Here is a 22,874-nt window from a genome sequence, read left to right as displayed (position 1 = left end):
GGGGAGGGGGTAGTTTTAAGGGGAATTTCTCATGTTTTTTCATGAAAATACCATCAAAACTAAAAATTTCTCAATATTTTTGACCAAGATTGCAGCTTATGACATGCAATAATTTATTAGTTAGTTGAAATAATCAAAAGATAATCTTAAGTAGTTCCCAATATTACTGGACTGACAGTATAGCACTACACCCCTGAAGTTGCTGTGACATAAGCTATGAATTATTTTTCCTTTGCCAACCAGAGATTGCTCAACTGATTAAACAAAGAAACTTGCCAAGAACTATTGTCATTGATGACGTTATAAAGAAAAACCTTACATATCTTGATCATTTCCTTTCAAAAAAACATGTCTACACAACAGTGATAATAGTAAGATAGTGAAAATACTGGCTAACCAATAGCACAGCGCGCTGATTCTAAAAATAGCTTAAAGATTCGGACAAACATTGCATTCTGTTTAACCGCTATGAGGATTATATGAACCGATTTTATTATTTTTACTTAAAGTTACAATAATAACCCATGTAAACTAAGATCAACTGCGATCGGCTGTGAAAATTATCTGCTGAAAGTAAACTTGTAAGTTTGTTTGTCTGAATTTCGGCTTTGTCTTCGTTTTTATGACGTCACGGCTGCGCTGCGCTATTGACAGAATTCCTGTTTGAATTTTGTACAGCATAAAGCACTTTTAGTAAGAATCAATTCAATTTGAATTAGAATTAAACTTTTACATTTACCTTTTAACTTTTTTTTAAAAACATCAGACTTTCAGTCTAGGTTTATTCTATTAGGGTTCACCATACATGATAGGAAATGAGAGATTTTTATATGAGAAAAAAATAAACAGTGTCACTTAAAAGTCTGGCTTTCAACTCCTGTAACATACTGGGAATGGGGGATGTTACTTGAGGGGTTGAGTGTACTATCAAAATAATAATATTTTTAAAAAACCAGTACTTGATAGAAAGATTTTATCAAAGCCTGAAATAATCTCTTGGCTGATCAAAGTCAGTGCACATACAACTAACTCACAAAATGAATTGGAAATTATATGGTTAGGTTTTGTGGAGGGAGAAAAACAAGAGAGGTGCAAGACTCAAACCTTAAAGACTCTAGAGGAGAGAGGTGAAAGACTAGTGCACTATTGCAAAAACGAAAAAAATAGACTTATGAAATATGATAAAAAGGACTTCAGACTCTATAAATCATTCAAAAAAACCACATTTAAACAAAAGTTTGGATTTCACCATGACCATGCATTCATACACTTAGGGTGCTAATACTACATGTATTTTGATATTAGAGTATTGAAAAAAGCTGTCTGGCTGTTAATCTAAAAAAACAGCAATTTAAAGTTTGGATATTGACATCCCTGATCCATGCATTAGAAATGTTGCATGCAGTGATGATGTGCTGGCCCTTAAAGTTAACAATCACAAACAGAAATGAAGGAAAACCAAGAGAGCAAAAATAAGTGAAAGCATTTAGGCAAAATATAAAAGACAATTGATGAAAAAAAGGCAAATAAAAGTTAAATTGAGGTGGATGAATATATAATCGTCTTACCGATAAGAATGCAGAAACTTGATCCTTCATATCTGACTACCGGTATGGCATGACTCAATATACAAATTTAAGAAGAATAACCCAGCTGATACAGACACATATAGACACAGAACATTTTTGTTAAAAAGGTACTAGATAGATGCAGAATTATCTTCTTATCTCTCACTATAAGCTTCCAATATTCCATCCAATTGTACTAATACCATCAGAGCAGTCATATAAAAAGATTCTTGAGCTTTGAGATTCTTAAGCCACATTTAGGAGAAAACAAATAATGTCAAAGTGACTCCAAGAAGCCAGTGGAGTGGTTTTAAGTTTAGACCTAGAGAATGTCTGGTAAATGACTAAGCCAACAAGGGGATTATTCTAAAAGATCTCTGTATGGTACTGCAGCTAGGACACCCTGTCTCTTTTCAGTAGTTCTACATGCAGCCTTGATAAACTCCTCAAGAGGAGCCAATTATGAAGCTCACTTTTAAAAAACCTGCGGCTGAAATTAGACATAACAAACAAAATATACTTAAGCACACCACAAACATGAATTAAAACAAGAGTATTTACTTAGCTTAGCATGCCGTCATCTGACGTACCTGATATTAAATGGATTCTCTTGTTTAATTTTAATTTGTGTGCACGAATTGGAAAAGCTACTAAATTCAATAATGTCTGTCCGAGCAAAAATGAAATTACATCCCCCAAAAAAATATATAATTTTTTGGTTCGCATGAAAAAAAATTTTTTTTAGATTGTTACTAAGATCAAATCAAGATTTACACAAACATTTCAAAATATGAACTCTGAATAAATAAGAAAAAAAACAATTTAAATTTTTTTAGCAGTTAAAAAAATTTCTAGGTAAAAGCCTAAAGATGAACTTAATAATTCTATCATCTGTAATCATTTGTGAGTCTAAAAATGTTTTTAGCTCGTCCCCAAAAATATGCTGATAGTCATATGAACTAAACTAAAACTCTGATTCTAAAAAACTACAGCTGCTGCATATAGCAAAAGATAATATTGCAAAATTAAATGTACTAAGAGCTAAAAGGAAAAAACCGAAAACAAAAATGAAAATTGAAAAAAGGAAATTACTACTCGGTAGCTGATCGTTGTCATGCATTTTCAAACTGAATATGTATTTTCGTATATGTCATAAGTACAAACTACACCCAAAGCCAGCAAAGTGATTTTTCCTGTTCATTTCAATATTATATTGACTACCATTCGTAAAGTAATAAATGATGCTACTTAAACATTTCTCTGAGCACAATTTTAAATACAGTGTGGGCAGGATATAAGCCTTATCATGTTGACAATAAACCAAAAAGAATAGAAAAAAGGCACATTAAGAGATAAAATGACAGAAAATTTACGCCCCAAATCTTAGAACACTTAATAGACAGTTTATGCTAAAAAATAAAGATAATGAAGATAGGATTATAATGTTAGTTTTTATGACATAATTATCTTTGTGCCTTAGGGAAAGGAAAAGCACATTTTGGTCATGGTTTTTATAATAATTAGAGTAATTTTAAAGAATCAATTCATGCCAGACAGAACAGGTGCTTCGGGGGGGAATAATTTATAATATCTCTCTATAAAACTTTTAATTTCCTTTAAAAAGTAAAATACATTTTCTGTAAAAAAAATAAAATACATTTTCTATAAGAAGTAAAATACATTTTCTATAAAAAAATTAAATACATTTTCTATAAAAAGTGAAATACATCGTCTATAAAAAAATATAAAATAAAAAATATAATAAAAGGTAAAATACATCTTCAATCTAAAAAAAATTAAAATAGATTTTCTATAAAAAATAAAGTACATTTTATATAAAAAGTAAAATATTTTTTCTATAAAAAAATATAAAATACTTTTATACTATGTATAAAAAAATACAAATGTATTTTTCATCTCTTACAAATTACCATAATAATACAGCATAATAAAATTTCATAAATGTTTACTGTCTAAAACTATATGTTTGGGTTAGAAGATAAGTTTACTTTAATATTATAATTTTCCAGGTTTTTTACTTGAAATTATAATAAAATTCAGACCCTTGAAATTATAGCCAACAAAAGGTTACAACCCATATGACTTAGTTAAGCCTTGCTTCATCATACATTAGAGCAGTTTCTTGCTATACTGTATAATGTGTGCTTTGGCAAATGTGATGTTTTCTATATTTTTAACATTGCCTGTATTTTTTAGCCAGTAGGTTGACATGATTGTGTTTATGCCATGTTTATGCTGTGTTTCGGGTATTTGATTTGATGGAGATTAAATTTTCACACCTGTGATTGGTCTGGCATACACTGGTGCACATCCAACTTGATGGGCCACAAAATTGAAGAATGCAAATTCAGTAAGATTGAAAAGCCATTTTTACATTTATAAAGAGGAGAATAATCAATTTTATGAATTCTTATAGAGAAAAATCCCATAGAAATATATTATAATTCTCATTATTAGCTATTAATGGTAGTTTAAGCAAGAGAATTTTGTTCAGTTACCAGAAGTATTCTCTGATCCCCAACTCTTAATGAAAACCCTGGATTTTACTGCATTCTTTTTCTGCACAATCTACAAACTCCCATAATCCGGGAGGGGGGGGAATCATTCAGCTGCACCCTTTTTAAAAGACTTCCGGTATCTTTTAGGGGTCTTTTTGAAAAGACCGACGAGCATCCCTGGTACTTTTTTCCCGGATTCCCTGCCCCCGGGCCCATAATGCAAAATTCAGTTAAAGCATAAGTGCAATACAGAAATCCAACAGCTGCTCAATGGTTAAGGTTTACTAAAAGCTCCCAATACCTCATGTCCATGTTGTATCAGATATACAATCACTCGGCTATGCCTCGTGGTTGTATATCTGATACAACACGGCCACTCATACTGTATATATTACTTAGAGGAAGGAGAGTGTGCTTGCATATTATTAGCCAAGTCGTGGTCTGGGATTGGTTCCTACATTTAATAATTTGTACAGGTAATGAGTGAGTTGTTAATTGATTCTATCCTCTTCTTCAAGAATATTTAAGGACACAAAAAAATATAATTTACAAAAAACTACCAAATAGTACATTTAAATTCAGTGCATTAGAATATTATAATGTATTTGCACTATAGAAATATTAAGAATTATAATTTTGATAAGATTGAAGATTAAACTAAGATTAAAGTTTGATGGAAAATGCTTGGGGCTCCAATTTTTTCCATGAAGAATAAAAATTATTACATAATTATTTTACAGTAAAAAATCCAGTTTCATAAAATGCTAGGAAAAAAAACAATAAAATAATATCCATATTTGAAATAAAAGTTGTTAAATCATTATTTTACAATGATTTAGTTTTATCAGATATGCTTGAAGAAACAATAAATTGTACAAAAAATATGGCATAATAATATTAAAACAAATTCACAATCAATAAACAATTCCAATAAAAAATACCTAGCCATGATATTCAATATCTAATTATTTGAAATACTGCAATGGCAGTGTCGGACATTAATACCAACAACACATTTATCTATATTTATAGGAATAAGTTCTTTTAACAGGTTAAAACTTTTGAAAAAAAATCCCTTTAAACCCCTGGATAGAAGAGACAATGCTTTAGGATTAACCAGATTAACTAAATGAGTAAAACTGTAGTCAGACATTCAGTCTTCTTAATCATGATTTTTCAGGATTTAATAGGCATTCTTTATTTGTTAAAAACTAAACAATTGAAGGTTCAATTGTTAATAGAGAGATTCTAACCCACAATGAATGAAGAAGCCCCTGCCATTTGTAAAAAAATGAGCAATATACTCTCACAATACCATTAATTACAATTAGACATTTTGTACCTTTGCCTGAAGCATCTGGTGTGGAAGATAATATCAAGATATTTCATGAGGTGGTAGAATGAAGCACAATATTGAGCATGTATGGCACAACTAAATTCAAATTGCTCTAGATTTTATCATGTTCATAATAAGAAATTTTCTATGAAGAACCAGCTCCAATGCTTACTTTTGCTCATTCTAAGCTTGATTCTATTTGAATATGAAATATCCAGGAAGGCAAGAATAGCCAATCAGGTTTGCTCTTCTTTATATCTTCTCAGATAAAAGATAGGTAAATGGCTACCAATATAATATTATCACCATTTCTCCTAATATGACAAGTTTATAACCAATCAAATAAAAGTATATAATGTAAAAAATATATACAGTACTGTATGAAGCTCCTTAAAATAATTGGTTCTTGTTAGAATGTAGGAGTCTAATTTGTTCAAGGCTGTAAAAATGATGGCAAGCTACCATATATTGCTGACCTATTTAAATATGCCATCTTAGATATCATAAAATTCAGACTTGATTGCAATTATTAATGGTACATATACTATACCGTATGTACAGTATGATACAAACATGTGGATCACCAACACATCTTGATTAAAAAAACAAAGATGCCATTCCTACTTCTACCTTTCGGCATTAATAATAAGAATATTGATAGGAATTCAGGTCTGTTTACTACTCAACAATGTTATATAGAGGATATTACATGGGCGCACAGAGATACCAGTGAGATATCTAAATTAAACACGAGAAGTTAAAATTCGTATCTCCAAGCGCCCATGTAATGTTCTGTCTATTATATAGATATCGATGAAACTTAAGTAAAACAAAAGCTCAAAAATTCTTTATTAAAATAGCAAGCCGATTCAACAGCGATATCTTCACGTGTGAAAGATATGGTATCTTCCCACTGGTGAAAGATATCAAGTTTTCGACACTAGAGAAAACCTGGTATTTCATCGATATCTATATAATAAAATGAAATCTACAGCACTATGCTGTATTTTCAGACCCTTTTGAGGTTTAATGCAATTTCTAACATTTTTTATCCTGAAAGTTTTGGTATCATGCCATTGTAGAATCTTAATATCTTGAACATATCTTGGCCTACTCTCATGAACTACCCACTCTACATGAACTCCCTTATGTGTAACAAGCTTTAACTTATATTATTGTTGGCAGATACACATGCAAGTTTTTAATAACCACTTAAAAAATATATAACACACTATAGACCTTTTATTAATTATCAAATAACACTTAAAACATTGCTTGGACTTATTTGTTTTTAAACAAATACCAAGTGAATGGTAAAGTAAATGATAATTCAGATTTAATGATAATGATTTATGATTTATATAGCACCCTTTCTATGTAGGTATAATGAAAGACACTTTATATACATTGAGTTGGGAATGTAAGATAGCTTTTTTATACAATTTACAATCATTGGAGATGGTTATTATTGAGATGTAGGCACTAAGTGTGGTCACTGTGACAAGGTTTCTTTACATCCTTGAGCAATGGTTGTTTTTACATCCCTCTGATATTGGTTAGTAATGATGATAAAGTGTGGAGAGAAAAGAATGGCATTTAAAGTGGTCATTTGAATCACTTGAAGGTCTAACCATTTGTAGATGTAATTACAAAGGCAGCACTTTCTCCTCAGTTATTTTAAGACCCTGACTTGAAAAATGACCTCCTGCATGAAAGTCCAATGCTCAACCAACTAAGCCAACCGGTTGGGGGTAAATAATAAATTTATAACTCTGAAATTCTATAGGACTTCACTAAGGCATGTGAAAATCCTACATAAAATCTAGGATATTTAGCCATCTGTAATCTGATATGTCTAATAGTAACAAAATATAAGACCAGAATTTATATGGGTCTCTATCTATATATGTACATTCAAACTTCTGGTTATTTTGAGATATTTCTACACTGTATTTCTTAGTTGTTTTGAAATCCAAGTGTTGGTCCTCTGGCATAGAAATGTTGACCCTCAACACAATACATCAGTGCTCAAGAAACCAAGCAAAGTATGGTTTTTTACTTTTTTAACAAAAATAAATTAATTCTCCTTATTTAAGAAAAACATTCCATAAATTAAGGAAATAATAATGGATTGACCAACATGGGAAGATGTGTGGGTGTGGCGATAGATGCATTGATGATTATATAGACAGAGGGACAGAAAGCTGTAAAGAAGAAAAAAATGAACCATATACAGTACTGTATATTTAAATGAAGAAAGAAAAGGGCTAAAAACAAATATGAAAAAAGGAGAAAAACATCAAAACATGTAACAGATGAATTTTGAAAAATGCTCCAACAAATACATTAAAGGTACATGTACTCAATAATAACCTTGCTATATCAATACTCTTATCACTACTACTCATTGTCTGGAATTGAGATTAAAAATGGGAAGTACAAAACCAATATTTAAAAGCAAAATATACACGTGTAAGACAAACAGCCTGTACTTCATAATATGATGTGTATTTTGTCTTGAAGCAAGATTAAATCTGCTACTATCTGCTATAACTATTTATTTTCAAAAGTATGATCACAGATTGCCAAAATAACAAGATATAGGATATTAATCTTCAACCATAAATGATTATAATAACACAGCCACAATAGTAATGTGAACTCTGGTTAATTAGTTGTACAAACATGCATCCAACTCTGACATGATTGAGTAGTCTTTGCTATGTAATGAAGATTTTGTTAGAAAATAATTTGTTTCGAAATTTTCTCGATTAAAAGAGATTTTTTATGCTTTAGCTATTTTATAAAAGCATTGGTCATTGATAAGCATGATTCCATAAGGTTTAAGGTGCATTTGAATCATTTGCTTAAACACTCAAGAAGTTAGAGTGGAATTGGCTACGCCTTGTGCAACTCTCAAGCTTCCTTCATGCTTAAGAGGGGATGTCAGCAAAAATCGAACAATTTTGAAATTTTGTGGCAACGGTCAAAAAATCGATTTCGCTCATATTCTAACCTTAGGTAGACCTTATTCTAACTAGAACCACTATGTAGTTTGTTTTTAAAAATATCGCTTATTTTACGAGAAAAACGAGGAAATTGATTTTTGCGGATTTCAGCCTTTTGACGGCGGAAAGAAATCGACTACTTCAGAGCCTTCGCGTCGCAAAGAAAAGTAATTCAGACATATAAAACCATTATAATCTTATCAATTGGTATCTAAACTTGTTTTAGGAAAATGTTCAGCTATCTCAGTTTCCTTTTTCAAGACGAAAAAAAATTTTTTTTGACCCATACATTTTACAATACCAAGAGTATAGAAAGTTTAAAAAAATATTTTGGTATGTGCTATATAAAATAATGGGCTAAAATTTGGGCTAGTTAAAGTTAAGATGCTATATAATCTCATTCCACTGAAATTTGGTTGGGTAAATTATTTATCGCGTAAATAAAAAGCTTGAAATTCTTAAAAAATTCAGCGATTTCTCTGTCGGCAAAGATCAGTCGATTTCAATAGTTCTGCACAAACAACGCAATAAATCCGAGTTTGTTCGTTTTTCGAGCAATAATCTAAAGCAAAAATACTTTAAAAGGCCTAAGTTATTATTTTTAAGATAACGAAGAATCTTTTGAGGCTCAGATTCAAACACGCTTTGCTATTCGCGACTGAGAAGTGGACTGAGTATTGTAAGCAAACTTGAATAACTAACAAAGTGTCTAACGATTACAGTAGGGATTGCTCACCATATTTTCGGATTACTTCAGACTATTCTGCTTTAACCGTTGAATATTATTTATAGTTAGGTGAAGAATAAGTAGTCGTTCTATTTTTCTTGCTCCTACCATGATAAATTGGGAAAGGACGGTAATCTGAGATGTAAACATGTAATCCACAATGCATGCCGCTTAAAACAATACACGTCACCAGTGACACCAAACTGACAGTGACATCTGATTCTAGTTATGCATGTTGTTTTCCACTGCTAGATAGAATAGAAATACAATAAGAAAAATTCAGATGCGAGTTGGTGTTGTTGCTTAAGGTGCTTGTAAACATAAAATGGAAGCTAGTTGCTCTTTTAAATCTTTGGTTGGAGGAAGCTGTGGGTTCGATCCAAAGGACAGGAAACGAGATACTACCATAATCCCTTTATTGGCCTGCAGAAAGGAGATTTTCGACCACAAGACCGCCTTTGCGTTCTCTGGCCCCGAAAATGAAGTTGACTTGATCTTGAGTCGGGCAGCCATATTTGTTTGTCCAAATGATGTTGATACGTGGTCAATATGTCCATTCCATCGTTCAAAATTAGGATTGGGATGGACAAGAGGTTGCAATACAAGGTGCAGAGTACCTGTTGAAATATCTAAGCATCAAAAGACCAAAGGAAAATGGCCGAGATTTGAAAGAGGAATAGGAAAATCCGATTCGTCTATGATATTAAATAAGACTGGCGTATTCCTACAAGTAGGTTCAGGTCAGTAACAAGTTTGCATTCCTAATGATCCTCGAGGTTTGATTTGCGCATTTTTTCTTTCTATGAAATACTTTTATAGTAATAAAAATGTTTCTTTCATTTACTTGTAGGAATGTGCATAAATTGCAGAAAAACTCTTAAACAACTCGAAGACTCCGATCCACAGACTCCGGTCACCACCAGCGCCTCCCAAAAACAGGAACTGGATGAACAGAGGATTGTTGAGCAAATAAGTAATTTGTCGCTGGTAAATATCTTTTCTCCTTGAAAACTGAAGGAATGCTTTTATTACTAAAATAAATTATTTTTGTGCGTTAGTGCTGTTTTCAAAACCCTTGGTTATTTTATATTTGTTTATTTGTTAGTCGGTTTGGTAATCAGATTAAATTAGTAAAGGCGGCGCGAGTGGCGGCGGATTGGTATAATATGAAAAAGTGTGGAGCGGGAAATGGGAAGGGGAGTGGGAAGGGAAGGGAGAGGAAGTGGGAAACTCTGAAAATCAACAAAACGTTAATGCGTATTTTACATGTTTTTGTGGGTCGGGAATTTACGTATTCTACCGATAAATGAAATCAGAATTAGAAGTGCGTTCATTTTCTTATATTTTTTAAAATTATTTTTTCTGTTAAATAATTTTAGGACGAAAAGGAGGAGGTGACGTTTAATCCAAAGTTCTCCACGCCTACAAGTCTGTATCAACCAAGCGAATCTTCTTACTTATCCGTCACTGTGGAAGAAATGGAGGTTGTTCCTTCCCCAAAAGAAAAATTGAATGCCTTCCTTTGTTCACGGGACATTAGCCCTATTCGTCATTCTCTTTCGTTGCCATGGGAACAAACATCAGAGCGCACAAAGCGTTTTCATATCCGGAAAACGCAACAGGTTGTAGATGCATGCCTGAAGGAGATTGCTCCTGAAGATTCTGAAATGCTATTTTCTGCATTGAAAGAAACGAAGTCTAATAAATGTAGTGTTGATAACTCCCTTATGGAGGCTTTATCTGAATGCTACAATAACAGCAGTTGTTGGAGCACCCGCAGACAGATATTATCCATCATGGCGGACAAATTGAGTTTTAAAGAGCTTCGCAGGTGGATACCTAGTTTGACAAGATATCGCTTCAATCTTGCAAGACACCACCTTTTACTCCACGGCAGAGGGGCAGTTTTACCTTCCACTAAGAACACGCGAATGTACGTTCAACCAGAAAAGCTTGAGCACTTCATTATATTCATTACCAGCTCACATATTGTACAAGATTTGCCATTTGGCGAGAAAACGCTTAAGTTATCGTCACAAACAGAAATCAGGATCCCAAATGTTATACGATCTTTGATACCTGAGCAAATTATTTGTCAGTACCAAAGCTATTGTCAAGAGACAGGTTTCAAACCAATGAGTCGTAGTTCGTTATGCAGAGTTCTCAGCGTATGTTCAGCTTCAATACGCAAATCTTTACAGGGCTTAGACAACTTTTCAGCACTTGGAGCAAAAGCCTTTGATGATCTTGAAGAGTTGGTTGAAAAGCTTGGAGACACTTACGGGAATGGGCTTACTTGGGCGAAGGAAATAAAGCAGAATCTCAAACTAGCAAAGCGTTACTTCAAAGGCGACTATAAGGTAAACTAAATGTTCACTTTCAGTTATTCTGCAACAATTCATTATTGAAAGCGCACGCTGCAGTAAAATCCCAAGCTCCAAACCAATGAGCATCATGAAATACATGCATAATATCGTTATAATGTTTTGTTGAAGGTTCACGTTACCAAAAGCTCAAAAGTTGCAGATCATTGCAGAACGCACGCCCTAAGTTATCCAAGTGAAGATGACCACATGGTTGACTGTGACCACGAGCATGACCTGAAATGCGATAGATGTAACTTATTTCCTGTAACTCTGAAAGAAATAAAATGCGTAGTAGAAAGCACTAGATGCACCTTGGAAGATAAAGGAGAAATGGAGTTCTTGATCTCCCAGTCCGCGCAGAACATCGAGGCCTGGAAGTCCCATCTTTTACGATCAATTAATCAAGATCAAGCAAGGCAAGAAATTATTAAAGATTTAAGAAAGGAGGCAGTGCTTTTAGTTTCCGACTGGGCAATGAAGTTTTTGCCAAGAAAGTTCCGAGAAAGCCAGCAAGACTGGTTTGGTAAGCGCGGGATCCCCTGGCACATAACTGTTGCCATGACCAAAACAGATGAAGGAGAAATGAAAATGTTGACGTTTGTACATATATTTGAAAGCTGCATTCAGGACAGTCCTGCTGTTCTGGCTATTTTTGACGACGTTCTACAGCAACTTAAGAGCATCACTTCTGACATTACCTCTCTTTACCTCAGACAAGATAATGCCGGATGTTATCATTCTGCATCGACAATCCTTGGCATTTATCAGGTTGCATCACAAAATGACTTTAATCTAGTGCGCATTGATTTCTCAGACCCGCAGGGCGGCAAAGGCGCATGCGATAGAAAGGCTGCAACTATCAAGAATCATATGAAGAAGTATTTAAACTCAGGACATGATATAGATACTGCTCAACAAATGAAGTGTGCTATGGAGTCATTTGGAGGAATCCCTGGGGTAAGAGTAACACTGTGCGGCGCTCAAGCTTCTCCAGACTTATCAGAAAAATGGGAAGGTGTGAGCTTTATTAACAACATCGCTTACAGCAATGAAGGAATTACAGTTTGGAGGGCTTATGAAATTGGTGCTGGCAAATTTATGCCTTGGAGTAGCTTTAATCTGCCCAACAAATTGCCAAAGCTCAACAAGATTCCAGATTATGAAGTATCAAAGGTTACCTTTCTTTCCATCAAAGCAAGAAAAATGCCGACAAAAAAACCCGCTCTTAAAGCTGAGTCACTGCAGAAGGTAAAAAAAGTTAAGGATAATGATGATGATGATGATGACGATGATGATAATGATGATGATGTCAACTTAACAGAAGATAACCAAGACGAAGATAGTGAGGGCGCGAAAATTGGTCGAGATGACGAAAATGCGTTATTCTTTTGCCCCGAAGAAGGCTGTATTATGTCTTTTCAGAGATATTCTTCTCTCGAAAAGCATATTGATTATGGAAGCCACAAATATGTTCTTGAGCATGAAACTCTGTATGACAGAGCTATGATTATGTACGCTACAAAGCTAGAGCATGGTGCTACTGACGTTCCTCAGATAGATGGGGACACTACCGTCAATCTAGATCATGATCAAGTGCTTCCTAAAGGATGGGCACTAAAATCAGCAGCAAAACGAAGAAGATTTAATGAAGCACAGAAAAACTATCTAACCGATATTTTTGAAAACGGAGAATCAACTGGAAGGAAGGCCAATCCTGCAGCTGTGGCCCAGACCATGAGAAGGGCCAAAAACAAAGATGGCTCAAGTATGTTCAATAAGAATGAATATCTTACGTCGCAACAAATTGCAGGCTTTTTCTCGCGTTTGGCAAGAAAAAAGAAGCTAGGCTCAGCTGATGACGAAGACAACGATGAAATGAAGAAAAATGAGGAAAACAAAGAAAAAGAATCGTTTCATGTAATGAATGAAGTAATGGAACTGGTTTCTGCACAACATCCAATCATGTTTGATCATTACAATATCTGCGAAATGGCATCCAAATCCAAGCTATCATCTTTTTCAATCCAAATGCTTCAGGAAATCTGTGCCTCCTTCGAGCTTGAGACGTCTCACATTAAGACAAGACGCAAGAAGCCATACTTACATCTCCTGCAAGAATTAGTCAACACCTGTATTTGCAGTGCGAGAACCTGAACATCTCTTATGGAAAATACAGCGATTTCCACGTTTATTTTGAAACGTTCGCTAATTAGCACGTTTGAAGTGTCAGACAGTCTGTCTCTCTTGAAGGTAAAGTTTGTTAGTTTATCCTCAGTTACCTAGGAAATTCATCTCAAAAATATGAAACACACGACGATATCTTATAATAAGATGTCACTGTCAGTTTGGTGTCACTGGTGACGTGTATTGTTTTAAGCGGCATGCATTGTGGATTACATGTTTACATCTCAGATTACCTTCCTTTCCCAATTTATCATGGTAGGAGCAAGAAAAATAGAACGACTACTTATTCTTCACCTAACTATAAATAATATTCAACGGTTAAAGCAGAATAGTCTGAAGTAATCCGAAAATATGGTGAGCAATCCCTACTGTAATCGTTAGACACTTTGTTAGTTATTCAAGTTTGCTTACAATACTCAGTCCACTTCTCAGTCGCGAATAGCAAAGCGTGTTTGAATCTGAGCCTCAAAAGATTCTTCGTTATCTTAAAAATAATAACTTAGGCCTTTTAAAGTATTTTTGCTTTAGATTATTGCTCGAAAAACGAACAAACTCGGATTTATTGCGTTGTTTGTGCAGAACTATTGAAATCGACTGATCTTTGCCGACAGAGAAATCGCTGAATTTTTTAAGAATTTCAAGCTTTTTATTTACGCGATAAATAATTTACCCAACCAAATTTCAGTGGAATGAGATTATATAGCATCTTAACTTTAACTAGCCCAAATTTTAGCCCATTATTTTATATAGCACATACCAAAATATTTTTTTAAACTTTCTATACTCTTGGTATTGTAAAATGTATGGGTCAAAAAAAATTTTTTTTCGTCTTGAAAAAGGAAACTGAGATAGCTGAACATTTTCCTAAAACAAGTTTAGATACCAATTGATAAGATTATAATGGTTTTATATGTCTGAATTACTTTTCTTTGCGACGCGAAGGCTCTGAAGTAGTCGATTTCTTTCCGCCGTCAAAAGGCTGAAATCCGCAAAAATCAATTTCCTCGTTTTTCTCGTAAAATAAGCGATATTTTTAAAAACAAACTACATAGTGGTTCTAGTTAGAATAAGGCCTACCTAAGGTTAGAATATGAGCGAAATCGATTTTTCGACCGTTGCCACAAAATGTTCGATTTTTGCTGACATCCCCTCTTAACAACCTCCCACATGCACCAAGACTTGATGAAATCACGCTAATCAATACCCAATCGTTTATTTTTTGTTGTCATAAATGCGACTTGAGGTAGGTTAGTTGTTTATGCTATGAGTGTGCAGGTTTTTTGTAACGTTTTTGTTGATTGCTTTATTTTATCCTGAGCCACGGACTCAAAAACATGGTAATTAAAATTGTTTAAGGTTGAAGAAACAAGTGATACTGTATGTACATGTACAAAATGCTCTCAATAATAATTTACATGTATTTCAAACAACTTTTTCCCAAAAACATGAGCTTTCTGGAGCTGCTTATAAGATAAGCATGTTAGCTGTCACACAAAAAGTAAAAGATATTACAAAAAATAGAGGGTACTTACACAGCTTCCAGATAAGTTAGGTTCCGAGTTGCCAAGCGAAGGATTTGCCCTCATCCGTACTAAATTGGAAGTCTCTTCATATCGTGATGCTTGGTATCCCAGACCATCCAGGCGGCAACGCCCACCAAAATCATCTGACAGGCGGTTACGATTGAACCTGAAGTTCTTTGGTAGTGTAGAAGAGACAAAAACATCAGATTGAGAGCCAGCACTGGATTGAAGTCCAAGCTCCAAGTCAGACTAGGGTAGGGGAGAGTATTAGCAAAGAGTTAGTTCAAAGAATTAGTAAGTACACTACGGTACACATGGCATGCAAATTTATTGAACAATCTGAACTGTTAAAGCACTGAAAGTATGAAAATAAAAACACCAATATAAGATAACTTATTTAATCATGCAATCATAATTAAATTAAACTCCATTTGAAAAATACTACAGTACTTTGATAATAAAAACTTGTCGTCACAGAGAAACAAAGTGAATAAAAGAATGAATAAAATGAATGGGAGGACTTGGCTTATAAATCATTAGTAGTGACATGAAGTTATAAATCAAATATACAGCTGTACATGCAACGTAGATGATATATAGATCTCTATAGATATACAACTTTACATCTATTTCAAAAAACATTGCCTTTGCCAAAGGCAATAAGCAACATGAAGTTATAAATCAAATATACAGGTGTATACATACATGTACATGTATTGTAGAGGATATATAGATCTCTATAGATATACAACTTTACATCTATTTCAAAAAACATTGCCTTTGCCAAAGGCAATAAGCAACATGAAGTTATAAATCAAATATACAGGTGTATACATACATGTACATGCACTGTAGAGGATATATAGATCTCTATAGATATACAACTTTACATCTATTTCAAAAAACATTGTCTTTGCCAAAAACAATAGGCAACATGAAGTTATAAACCAAATATACAGCTGTATACATACATGTACATGTATTGTAGAGGATATATAGATCTCTACAGATATACAACTTTACATCTATTTCCTAAAAACATTGTCTTTGCCAAAGGCAATAGGCAATAGGCGAAAAGCGATAGGAGATAGGTCATTCCAGGTCCAAGAATGCATGTAGCTGGAATAACTTTAGTTTATGCTTCTTATTCTCGTAAAAAAAACATGGATCTGAGTGTTGAAACTGATTCAATGTTAGTCTCAGAATGACTTATGGTCTATTGCCTTTGGTGGCGACAACGTTTTTTGAAATAGGTGTATGATACGTGCAGTCTAAACAAACAATGAATGACATGGATTTTTCAGACACTTATGGTTATACTTATGGATGTTCTATTTCCTGATATTCTACATAAATTTGTACTTGTCTTAGGCGCTGATAAATAGACCTCTTAAGTTTGAGCAGAGATTTCCTTTATCAAGACAGAGGCCAATCCCCTTAAGAGAATAATCTTCATTCAAAATTCTCCTCTAAGATTGTGACCAATAACAGAATGGAAAAGGGTTTAAGAGCGGTCCACAATCAAACAGCCTTGTGCTCAAGATTAAGAACTCTAGAAGAACTAGTGTTGTATGTTCACGAGTAGAGTTGTTTGTTGGTTCTCTCCTGTGCTTCTAGGGTTTTCCAGGTTCTCCGGCTTTCCTCCCTCTGCAAAAATCAACTCCTAAATTCCAATTGGAATTACAGTGGATAAATAGCTACTCTGTAGAAATGCCACTGTTAAATCCCATTTATTATTTTTTTTATTCATTACTGTAATTTGCTGTTGTTCACAGTCACCATAGCCACCCTGTTACTAATTATTTTATCAAGAGATGTTCTCATTGGTCTTTTTTGTTATATATATGAGCACCATGTCTTTCATCTGTTATCTCATTATGTACGGTAGGGAATGGTCAAAAACGGTCCTTTATATTCAATTGGTTTTCTGTTGTACCCCATGCTACAGGTTTATATCAAAAAATATTACTCTAGATTATTTACTCATTACATGTGTCATTGTAAAAGCAGTAAATTACCCATGAAGAAGTGGGAAATAAAACAAAATAAAGCATTGTTGAATAGCGCAGCACAGTCGCGACGTCATAAAAACGAAGACTAAGGCAAAATTCAGACAAACAAACTTACAAGTTTACTTTCAGCAGATAATTTTCACAGCCAATTGCAGTTGATCTTAGTTGACATGGGTTATTATTGTAACTTTAATTAAAAATAATAAAATCGGTTCATATAATCCTCATAGCAGTTAAACAGAGTGCAATGTTTGTCCGAATCTTTAAGCTATTTTTAGAATCAGTGCGCTGCGCTATTGAACGGAATTGATGCTAAATAAAAGATAGTTATTATTATTATTATCAAATAACTAATTTCATATATTGATCATTAAAAAATTGGAATCTAAAGTGGAAGAGTACTAATATTAAATTATAAAATATGATAAATTAAACTGGTATATGCATGAGAGCAACTTTTATCCTTTGAGAATTAAAGAGTCAAAGTCTTAATCCCCTTAATTGATTTTAAAGTCTTTTTATAATTTGTATTTTTTTTTCAATATGAGTTCAGTATAATGATGGTTAGTTATTTAGCTGTAAAATAAAGAAAATAAACTATGTAGAGAAAAAGAGATATGTAAATGAATGATCATTTTTTAATGTACATATATTGAATCATTTTAGCATCAATAATAATATACAGTAAGTGATATGAATTTTGCTGAAATTCAAGCAACAATGTGACTGTTAAATCCCTTTTTTTTTGCATGTTGGCCTTGTGGCCAGGTCATCTGCTCCAATCATTATATGAACTTGAAGGTCTATGTTATCTGTCAATGATCTTAGCCACAAACATAACTGAATTTGAGATTTAAAAACCTAGAATTCGTTTCAAATAAAATTTTTGAGATAAATTTGGCTTGAAGTACCGAGGGCATGAAAGCCTGATTTGCATGACAAGAGTATCGTATTTTTATCACTGGTACGACTGGCCGACGGGTTCATATTTTTATGAAGCCATCATGTCTGTGATTTTACTACTCTCTATCATTTTCAATATTTTATCAGGTCAAAATTCAATGAGATTTGTATTGTTTTATTTATAAAATCAAAAAAAGTAATATGAAAAAATTAGCCTTTTGAGGCATAATCTTTTGGGTCAAGATATTTGCTATATGGTTGTTGTTTTTCGTGAAAAAGTAAACTGTATCAATCTCTTCGTTTTGTGGGTGTGACCCAAGCACAAAGAATCAAACCGTTTTACTAGATTAAAAACTAACCACGAATCCCTAAAATATATCTAGTAAATATATGATTTACATCATGTCTCTTCAATCGAATACACTTTGAATGTGAATTTACGATCTTACTTAATTAGCTCATGTTTTCTCCTCTTATACAAAGAAACCATTATTCTAATTTTAAAAGATATCATTTTTCTGAGCAATTTGAATTTTCATTGCTAAGGTGTCCTGTTGGTTAAAATACAATACCTTTCTTGTTGACGAGAAAGGATAATGCTGGTATACTGTATGGGAGACAAATAACTCTACTTACCTATATCTGACAGCACGCTCTAGATACCGTTGGGCGACATATTACATAAACTCTGTTATTTAGTTCAGACTAGGGTTTATATATACGTTCAAATGCATATAAATGTATGGTGAAGTGAAGTAGACATTAGGATCAATTTCATTTCACATGCCTTTTAAGGCTGTTTACTGCTGAGAGCCTTTCATGCCGACTACCGGTTGATGGAATGAATAACGAATCGTCTGGTCATAAACTGAAACTTTACGATCTACAATAAGCTAATAATATGTCAATCATGGATCTTATTATTGACGATATTGACACTTCCTAGGAAATATGATTTCACAAGCTTTTCTTGATATTCGATGATATACTATCCAAGCTTTTACATGTATTGAATTTATATTACATTGAGAAAATATGAGAGGAGATTTGGAATTAAATTTATGTGTAATGCATGCCCTATATATTTTGTCAAATATTGGTGTTTCTAGCATAGATTTCGCATAGATGTACAAAGGCCTACATACTAGGATGTACACAGCACACAGTGATGAGTTTATATCCGGAGAAATTGAAAAGAAATGCAAATTGCGCTCATTCACAGCCAAAATAAAGATATTAAACAAAAAAGAGTCATTTTGTTTTGAAAATTATTTTTCACAGTTGTGTGATCATGGAGAGCTATTTTGTTATATCAAGTCTTTAATAAATCAAGCAGTACCGTGTTTTGGAAAATAATAAAGACTTCTCGGAGTGTTTAGTATACTCTAAACAACCTTAGAAATTGAAAATATATCTATTACTAATATTTAAAATTGTATAATTCATCAATGGCGAAACAGAAATTAAAGCAAAGCAAAAATCGAGAAAATATCACTCACCAACCCATGTCTCACGAAAACAACCTTTTGCACTTCCGAAAATTTCTTCCGGAAAAAAAACCGAATTCAAAATTAGAATATTTTGAAGCCAAAATAAATAGAATAAGACTTGGAGTAATGCTTATGGCAGATCATTAAGAGATAAGTTTGATAATATTAAGTTTACAAGAATAACAAATATCGAACAAACCAACCTCATGCTCGTCGTTGTCAGAGTCTTCGTCTCGTAGTTTCACGACTGCTTGCATGAGTTCAAGTCTTTGCTTAGCGTCTTTGACACGAAAATCATGTTCCAAGTCGTCCTCAGTAAGGCTTTTTAAAAAATCCAATGAAATATAAGGAGGAAAAATTTTATCCAAATGGCTAAGAGATTCTTTTTCGAGATAAGAACGAAGAGCCTCTCTTTCTTCGATGAACGATGAGCTGCCTTCTCTTTCATTGTCCTTCTCTCTTCGTTCACCACAGTTCTCCATACTTAACGACAGCTTTCCCTCTAGACTACAGTGTATCTATCCATCTTTTCGTGTACAACTTCGAGCCATATTAAGCTATTCTGGTCTCCTAAACTTGACTTTTCCAAAGACAAATTCCAGAGACCAGGTTGATATTTCTTCAACATCCTTACATCAAAGTAATCATTACATTTTGGCGATTTTGGGAGTATCTTTTACATCAAACTCCTTAATCGTCTTCGCCACACTATAGAGGATGTATTGTAGTCTAACCTTTTCCGGTTTTGGTGATGTTAAATCATTTTTTTGGGGGGGAGAACAGATATTTTTATACGAACATATCTTGCGTGTTTTCCGTTCAGCGTGCAAGATAGATATGGATCGCCGCATGTCCGCGCATACATTCACTGGGCTATGCCTCGTGCCAACTTTATTTCCAAAAAAAAATTATCACGACCGAGGTTGCACGACCATCAATTTTTTATCATATTTCAATATAATTTTCATACAATATCGACATATTTCCAGAAACTTTGTTCTTACTTTGTTTGGAATAATGAAATATGGGTTAGGGATCTTTCTTCTTCTGAGTTGAGGTCATCAGACCGAACCTCTCCCAGGGGGTGTACTCGAGGGGGTAACATAGGGAGTTCCGACGTATCTTTTTGGGTTGTCACATCTCCAAATTCAATTTTTGTTTTTATCCCTGTGTCAGAAAATTATTCGTTTGAAAATTTTTTCAGCAAGGCGTGAGTTCCATAAAGGAACATACTGATAATAATTAAGTATTTTTCGTTTTATGCAAAATCATGCATTAGAAGGGCCTGTGGCGATTTCAATAAATCAGTTTTGAGGTATTTAACTTGTATTCATGGGTGCGAAATTGGATGAATATATTTTTTGGGGTGTAAAATTTCAGGTTTGAGTATTTTTTTTGGGTTGCAATATGAAGCTCAGTCGGACCCCCCCCCCCCCCCCCCCCCGTCATTTTACCCCCCCCCCCCCCAGTACATTCTTTGGGGAACCACTGATGGTGTCCCCATGTAACCCCGGGTCCCCTAGAGTATGGTTGGCGGAATGATGCAAAATCAGAGCAGATCGCTCCAAAAGGAATGTTAACCGAGGACTGGAAGCTAGAAAATGTAGTTCCCGTGAAAAAACAGCTGGTAGAAGATTACCGATCTATTCCCTTGCTCCCAATTCTCCTCAAAGTTCTCGAGCGATGCGTCTTGGCAGGCCTGAAAACTTAAGACCACTTAGTAAGAGTTAATTACCTCGAACGGAGGCAATAAGCCATATACATCCCGAGGGCCGCAGGATGTATAGGCTTATTACCGACGTTCGAGGTAATTAAGTATTTTATTTATCAATTGAGAAGGTTTTCTATCAAATGTTGCTCATTATAAATGCGAACGGTCTATATATAGTTATTAACCGGGTTAATAAACTATATATTGACCTCGCATTCATAATGAGGGTTATATCAAAAATAAAGCCTTGTGAATAACAAAGAAGAAAACTGTGTCAATTTAGAAATAATACCAACTTATCAACCGTGTCCAGCATGGATTCATACCTGGCAGGTCGCGCGTCAGCCAATTAACAACCGTGTTGGATTATACATCGGCTCACAACTGGACAATGGCAAGCAAAGGGATATGATTTATTTAGACATGAGTAAGGCGTTCGACAAAGTTGACCACACCCCTTTGCTTTTAAACAGGTTACGAATCTTTACCGGCGGTAACATAAGTGACAGCTTACACGACTGGTGGCCGATCATACGGCTAACTGGCCGAAAACAGCGAACTACCATCCTTGGTTTTTACTTGGCATGAACTTCCAGTAACATCAGGAGTGCCACAAGGGTTCATCCTTGGACCGCTGCTATTCCTTATTTGTTAACGACTTACAAGGGCGGATCCAGGGGTGGGGGTGGGGGGAGGGGGGCAAAAGGGGACTGAAGCTCCCCCCCTCCCCCCTAAACTTTTGGTTGGAGCCGCCCTTGTTATAATCTGCTGTTCTCTACTAGTTAAGCTAGCGAGCACCATAGATCGATTTGCAAAGTCAGCTCTTAAAACGGAGTGCTCGTACTTTTTCCTAAAGTCAACACCTGTCTCAAGCTCTTACGTCATACGTGGCCTAACTGGTTCAATTCTAGTTTGACCCGGGTAGACTCTAGCTTAGCCCTTAAATACGAGCTCACTCAGGGTGAGTAGTACTTAGTTGCAGTTATCTTCAGTGAGTTCTCGTTAGTCTTCAGAGGGTCTTACAGTCAGCAACCTCTACTTCGTACAAGACAAGCAAATAAGCTTATACTCAAGAGCGTCTGGTCTAGAGGAAGTCTATGTGTCCGCGCGTAGGGAAAGTATCACTCCCATACTTCTCAGTACTCAATATTAGTCGTACAATATACTTCTCGTGACAATATTAAAAAAATAAAGTATCCTTCTGACAATATTCATAGTATTGATTCTACATGGGGTAAGATGTTGAATAACCTGAAAAAAATTCATAGTTTGAGTGCGGCTTCTTGAAGTTATAAAGGTTTTTTCATGTCATATGCTAATGCTGTGACGTATGAGGAGGCATTTATGGTTATTTGTTGTTCCTTGTAATTCGAAACACTTACTGGTTAGTATATGTGAAAAACCAACTTGCAATAATTTCTATAAGAGCAATTTGGGAAAACAATGACGTATTTCAAATTTAATTTATCCATTCCAGTAATGTTTTGTATATTAAATGATTACTCCACATACGTCACAGCATTAGCG

At 34.3% G+C, this 22,874-nt stretch overlaps 3 protein-coding genes across 5 annotated transcripts in view; 2 read left to right on the top strand and 1 right to left on the bottom strand.

Moving 5' to 3' along the window:
• LOC116303398 (microtubule-associated serine/threonine-protein kinase 2) overlaps positions 1-20,458 on the bottom strand; it is a 44,903-nt gene extending 24,445 nt beyond the window's left edge. For 2 of the 3 annotated variants that reach the window (XM_031712917.2, XM_031712918.2), the window contains exons 1-2: positions 19,840-20,458; positions 15,241-15,480 (exon numbers count right to left, since the gene is read on the bottom strand). In XM_031712917.2, the coding sequence (XP_031568777.2) occupies positions 15,241-15,480; positions 19,840-20,118 (519 nt within the window). In that variant the 5' untranslated portion in view covers positions 20,119-20,458. The remainder of the gene's footprint in view (positions 1-15,240; positions 15,481-19,839) is intronic. The other variant, XM_031712919.2, reaches the window with a different exon arrangement.
• Positions 9,405-10,815, top strand: LOC148911005 (uncharacterized). Its single transcript, XM_089030583.1, has 4 exons — positions 9,405-9,898; positions 10,009-10,145; positions 10,538-10,642; positions 10,699-10,815. Exons 1-4 carry the CDS (start codon positions 9,484-9,486, stop codon positions 10,813-10,815), a joined length of 774 nt encoding a protein of 257 aa, XP_088886709.1. The 5' UTR covers positions 9,405-9,483.
• Positions 10,938-14,062, top strand: LOC148911004 (uncharacterized). Its single transcript, XM_089030189.1, has 2 exons — positions 10,938-11,518; positions 11,654-14,062. The coding sequence occupies exons 1-2, from the start codon at positions 10,955-10,957 to the stop codon at positions 13,676-13,678; spliced, it is 2,589 nt and encodes an 862-aa protein (XP_088886315.1). The 5' UTR covers positions 10,938-10,954; the 3' UTR covers positions 13,679-14,062.
• Positions 20,459-22,874: the final 2,416 nt, after the last annotated feature.

Source organism: Actinia tenebrosa, unplaced genomic scaffold, assembly GCF_029948245.1.
Source record: "Actinia tenebrosa isolate PJP-AT-01 unplaced genomic scaffold, QUT_ActTen_1.0 PGA_scaffold15__27_contigs__length_11533743, whole genome shotgun sequence".
In the NCBI taxonomy this organism is placed as follows: Eukaryota; Metazoa; Cnidaria; class Anthozoa; order Actiniaria; family Actiniidae; genus Actinia; species Actinia tenebrosa.
Note: the sequence above shows the minus strand (reverse complement) of the source record. Positions and strands in the feature narration are given on the sequence as shown.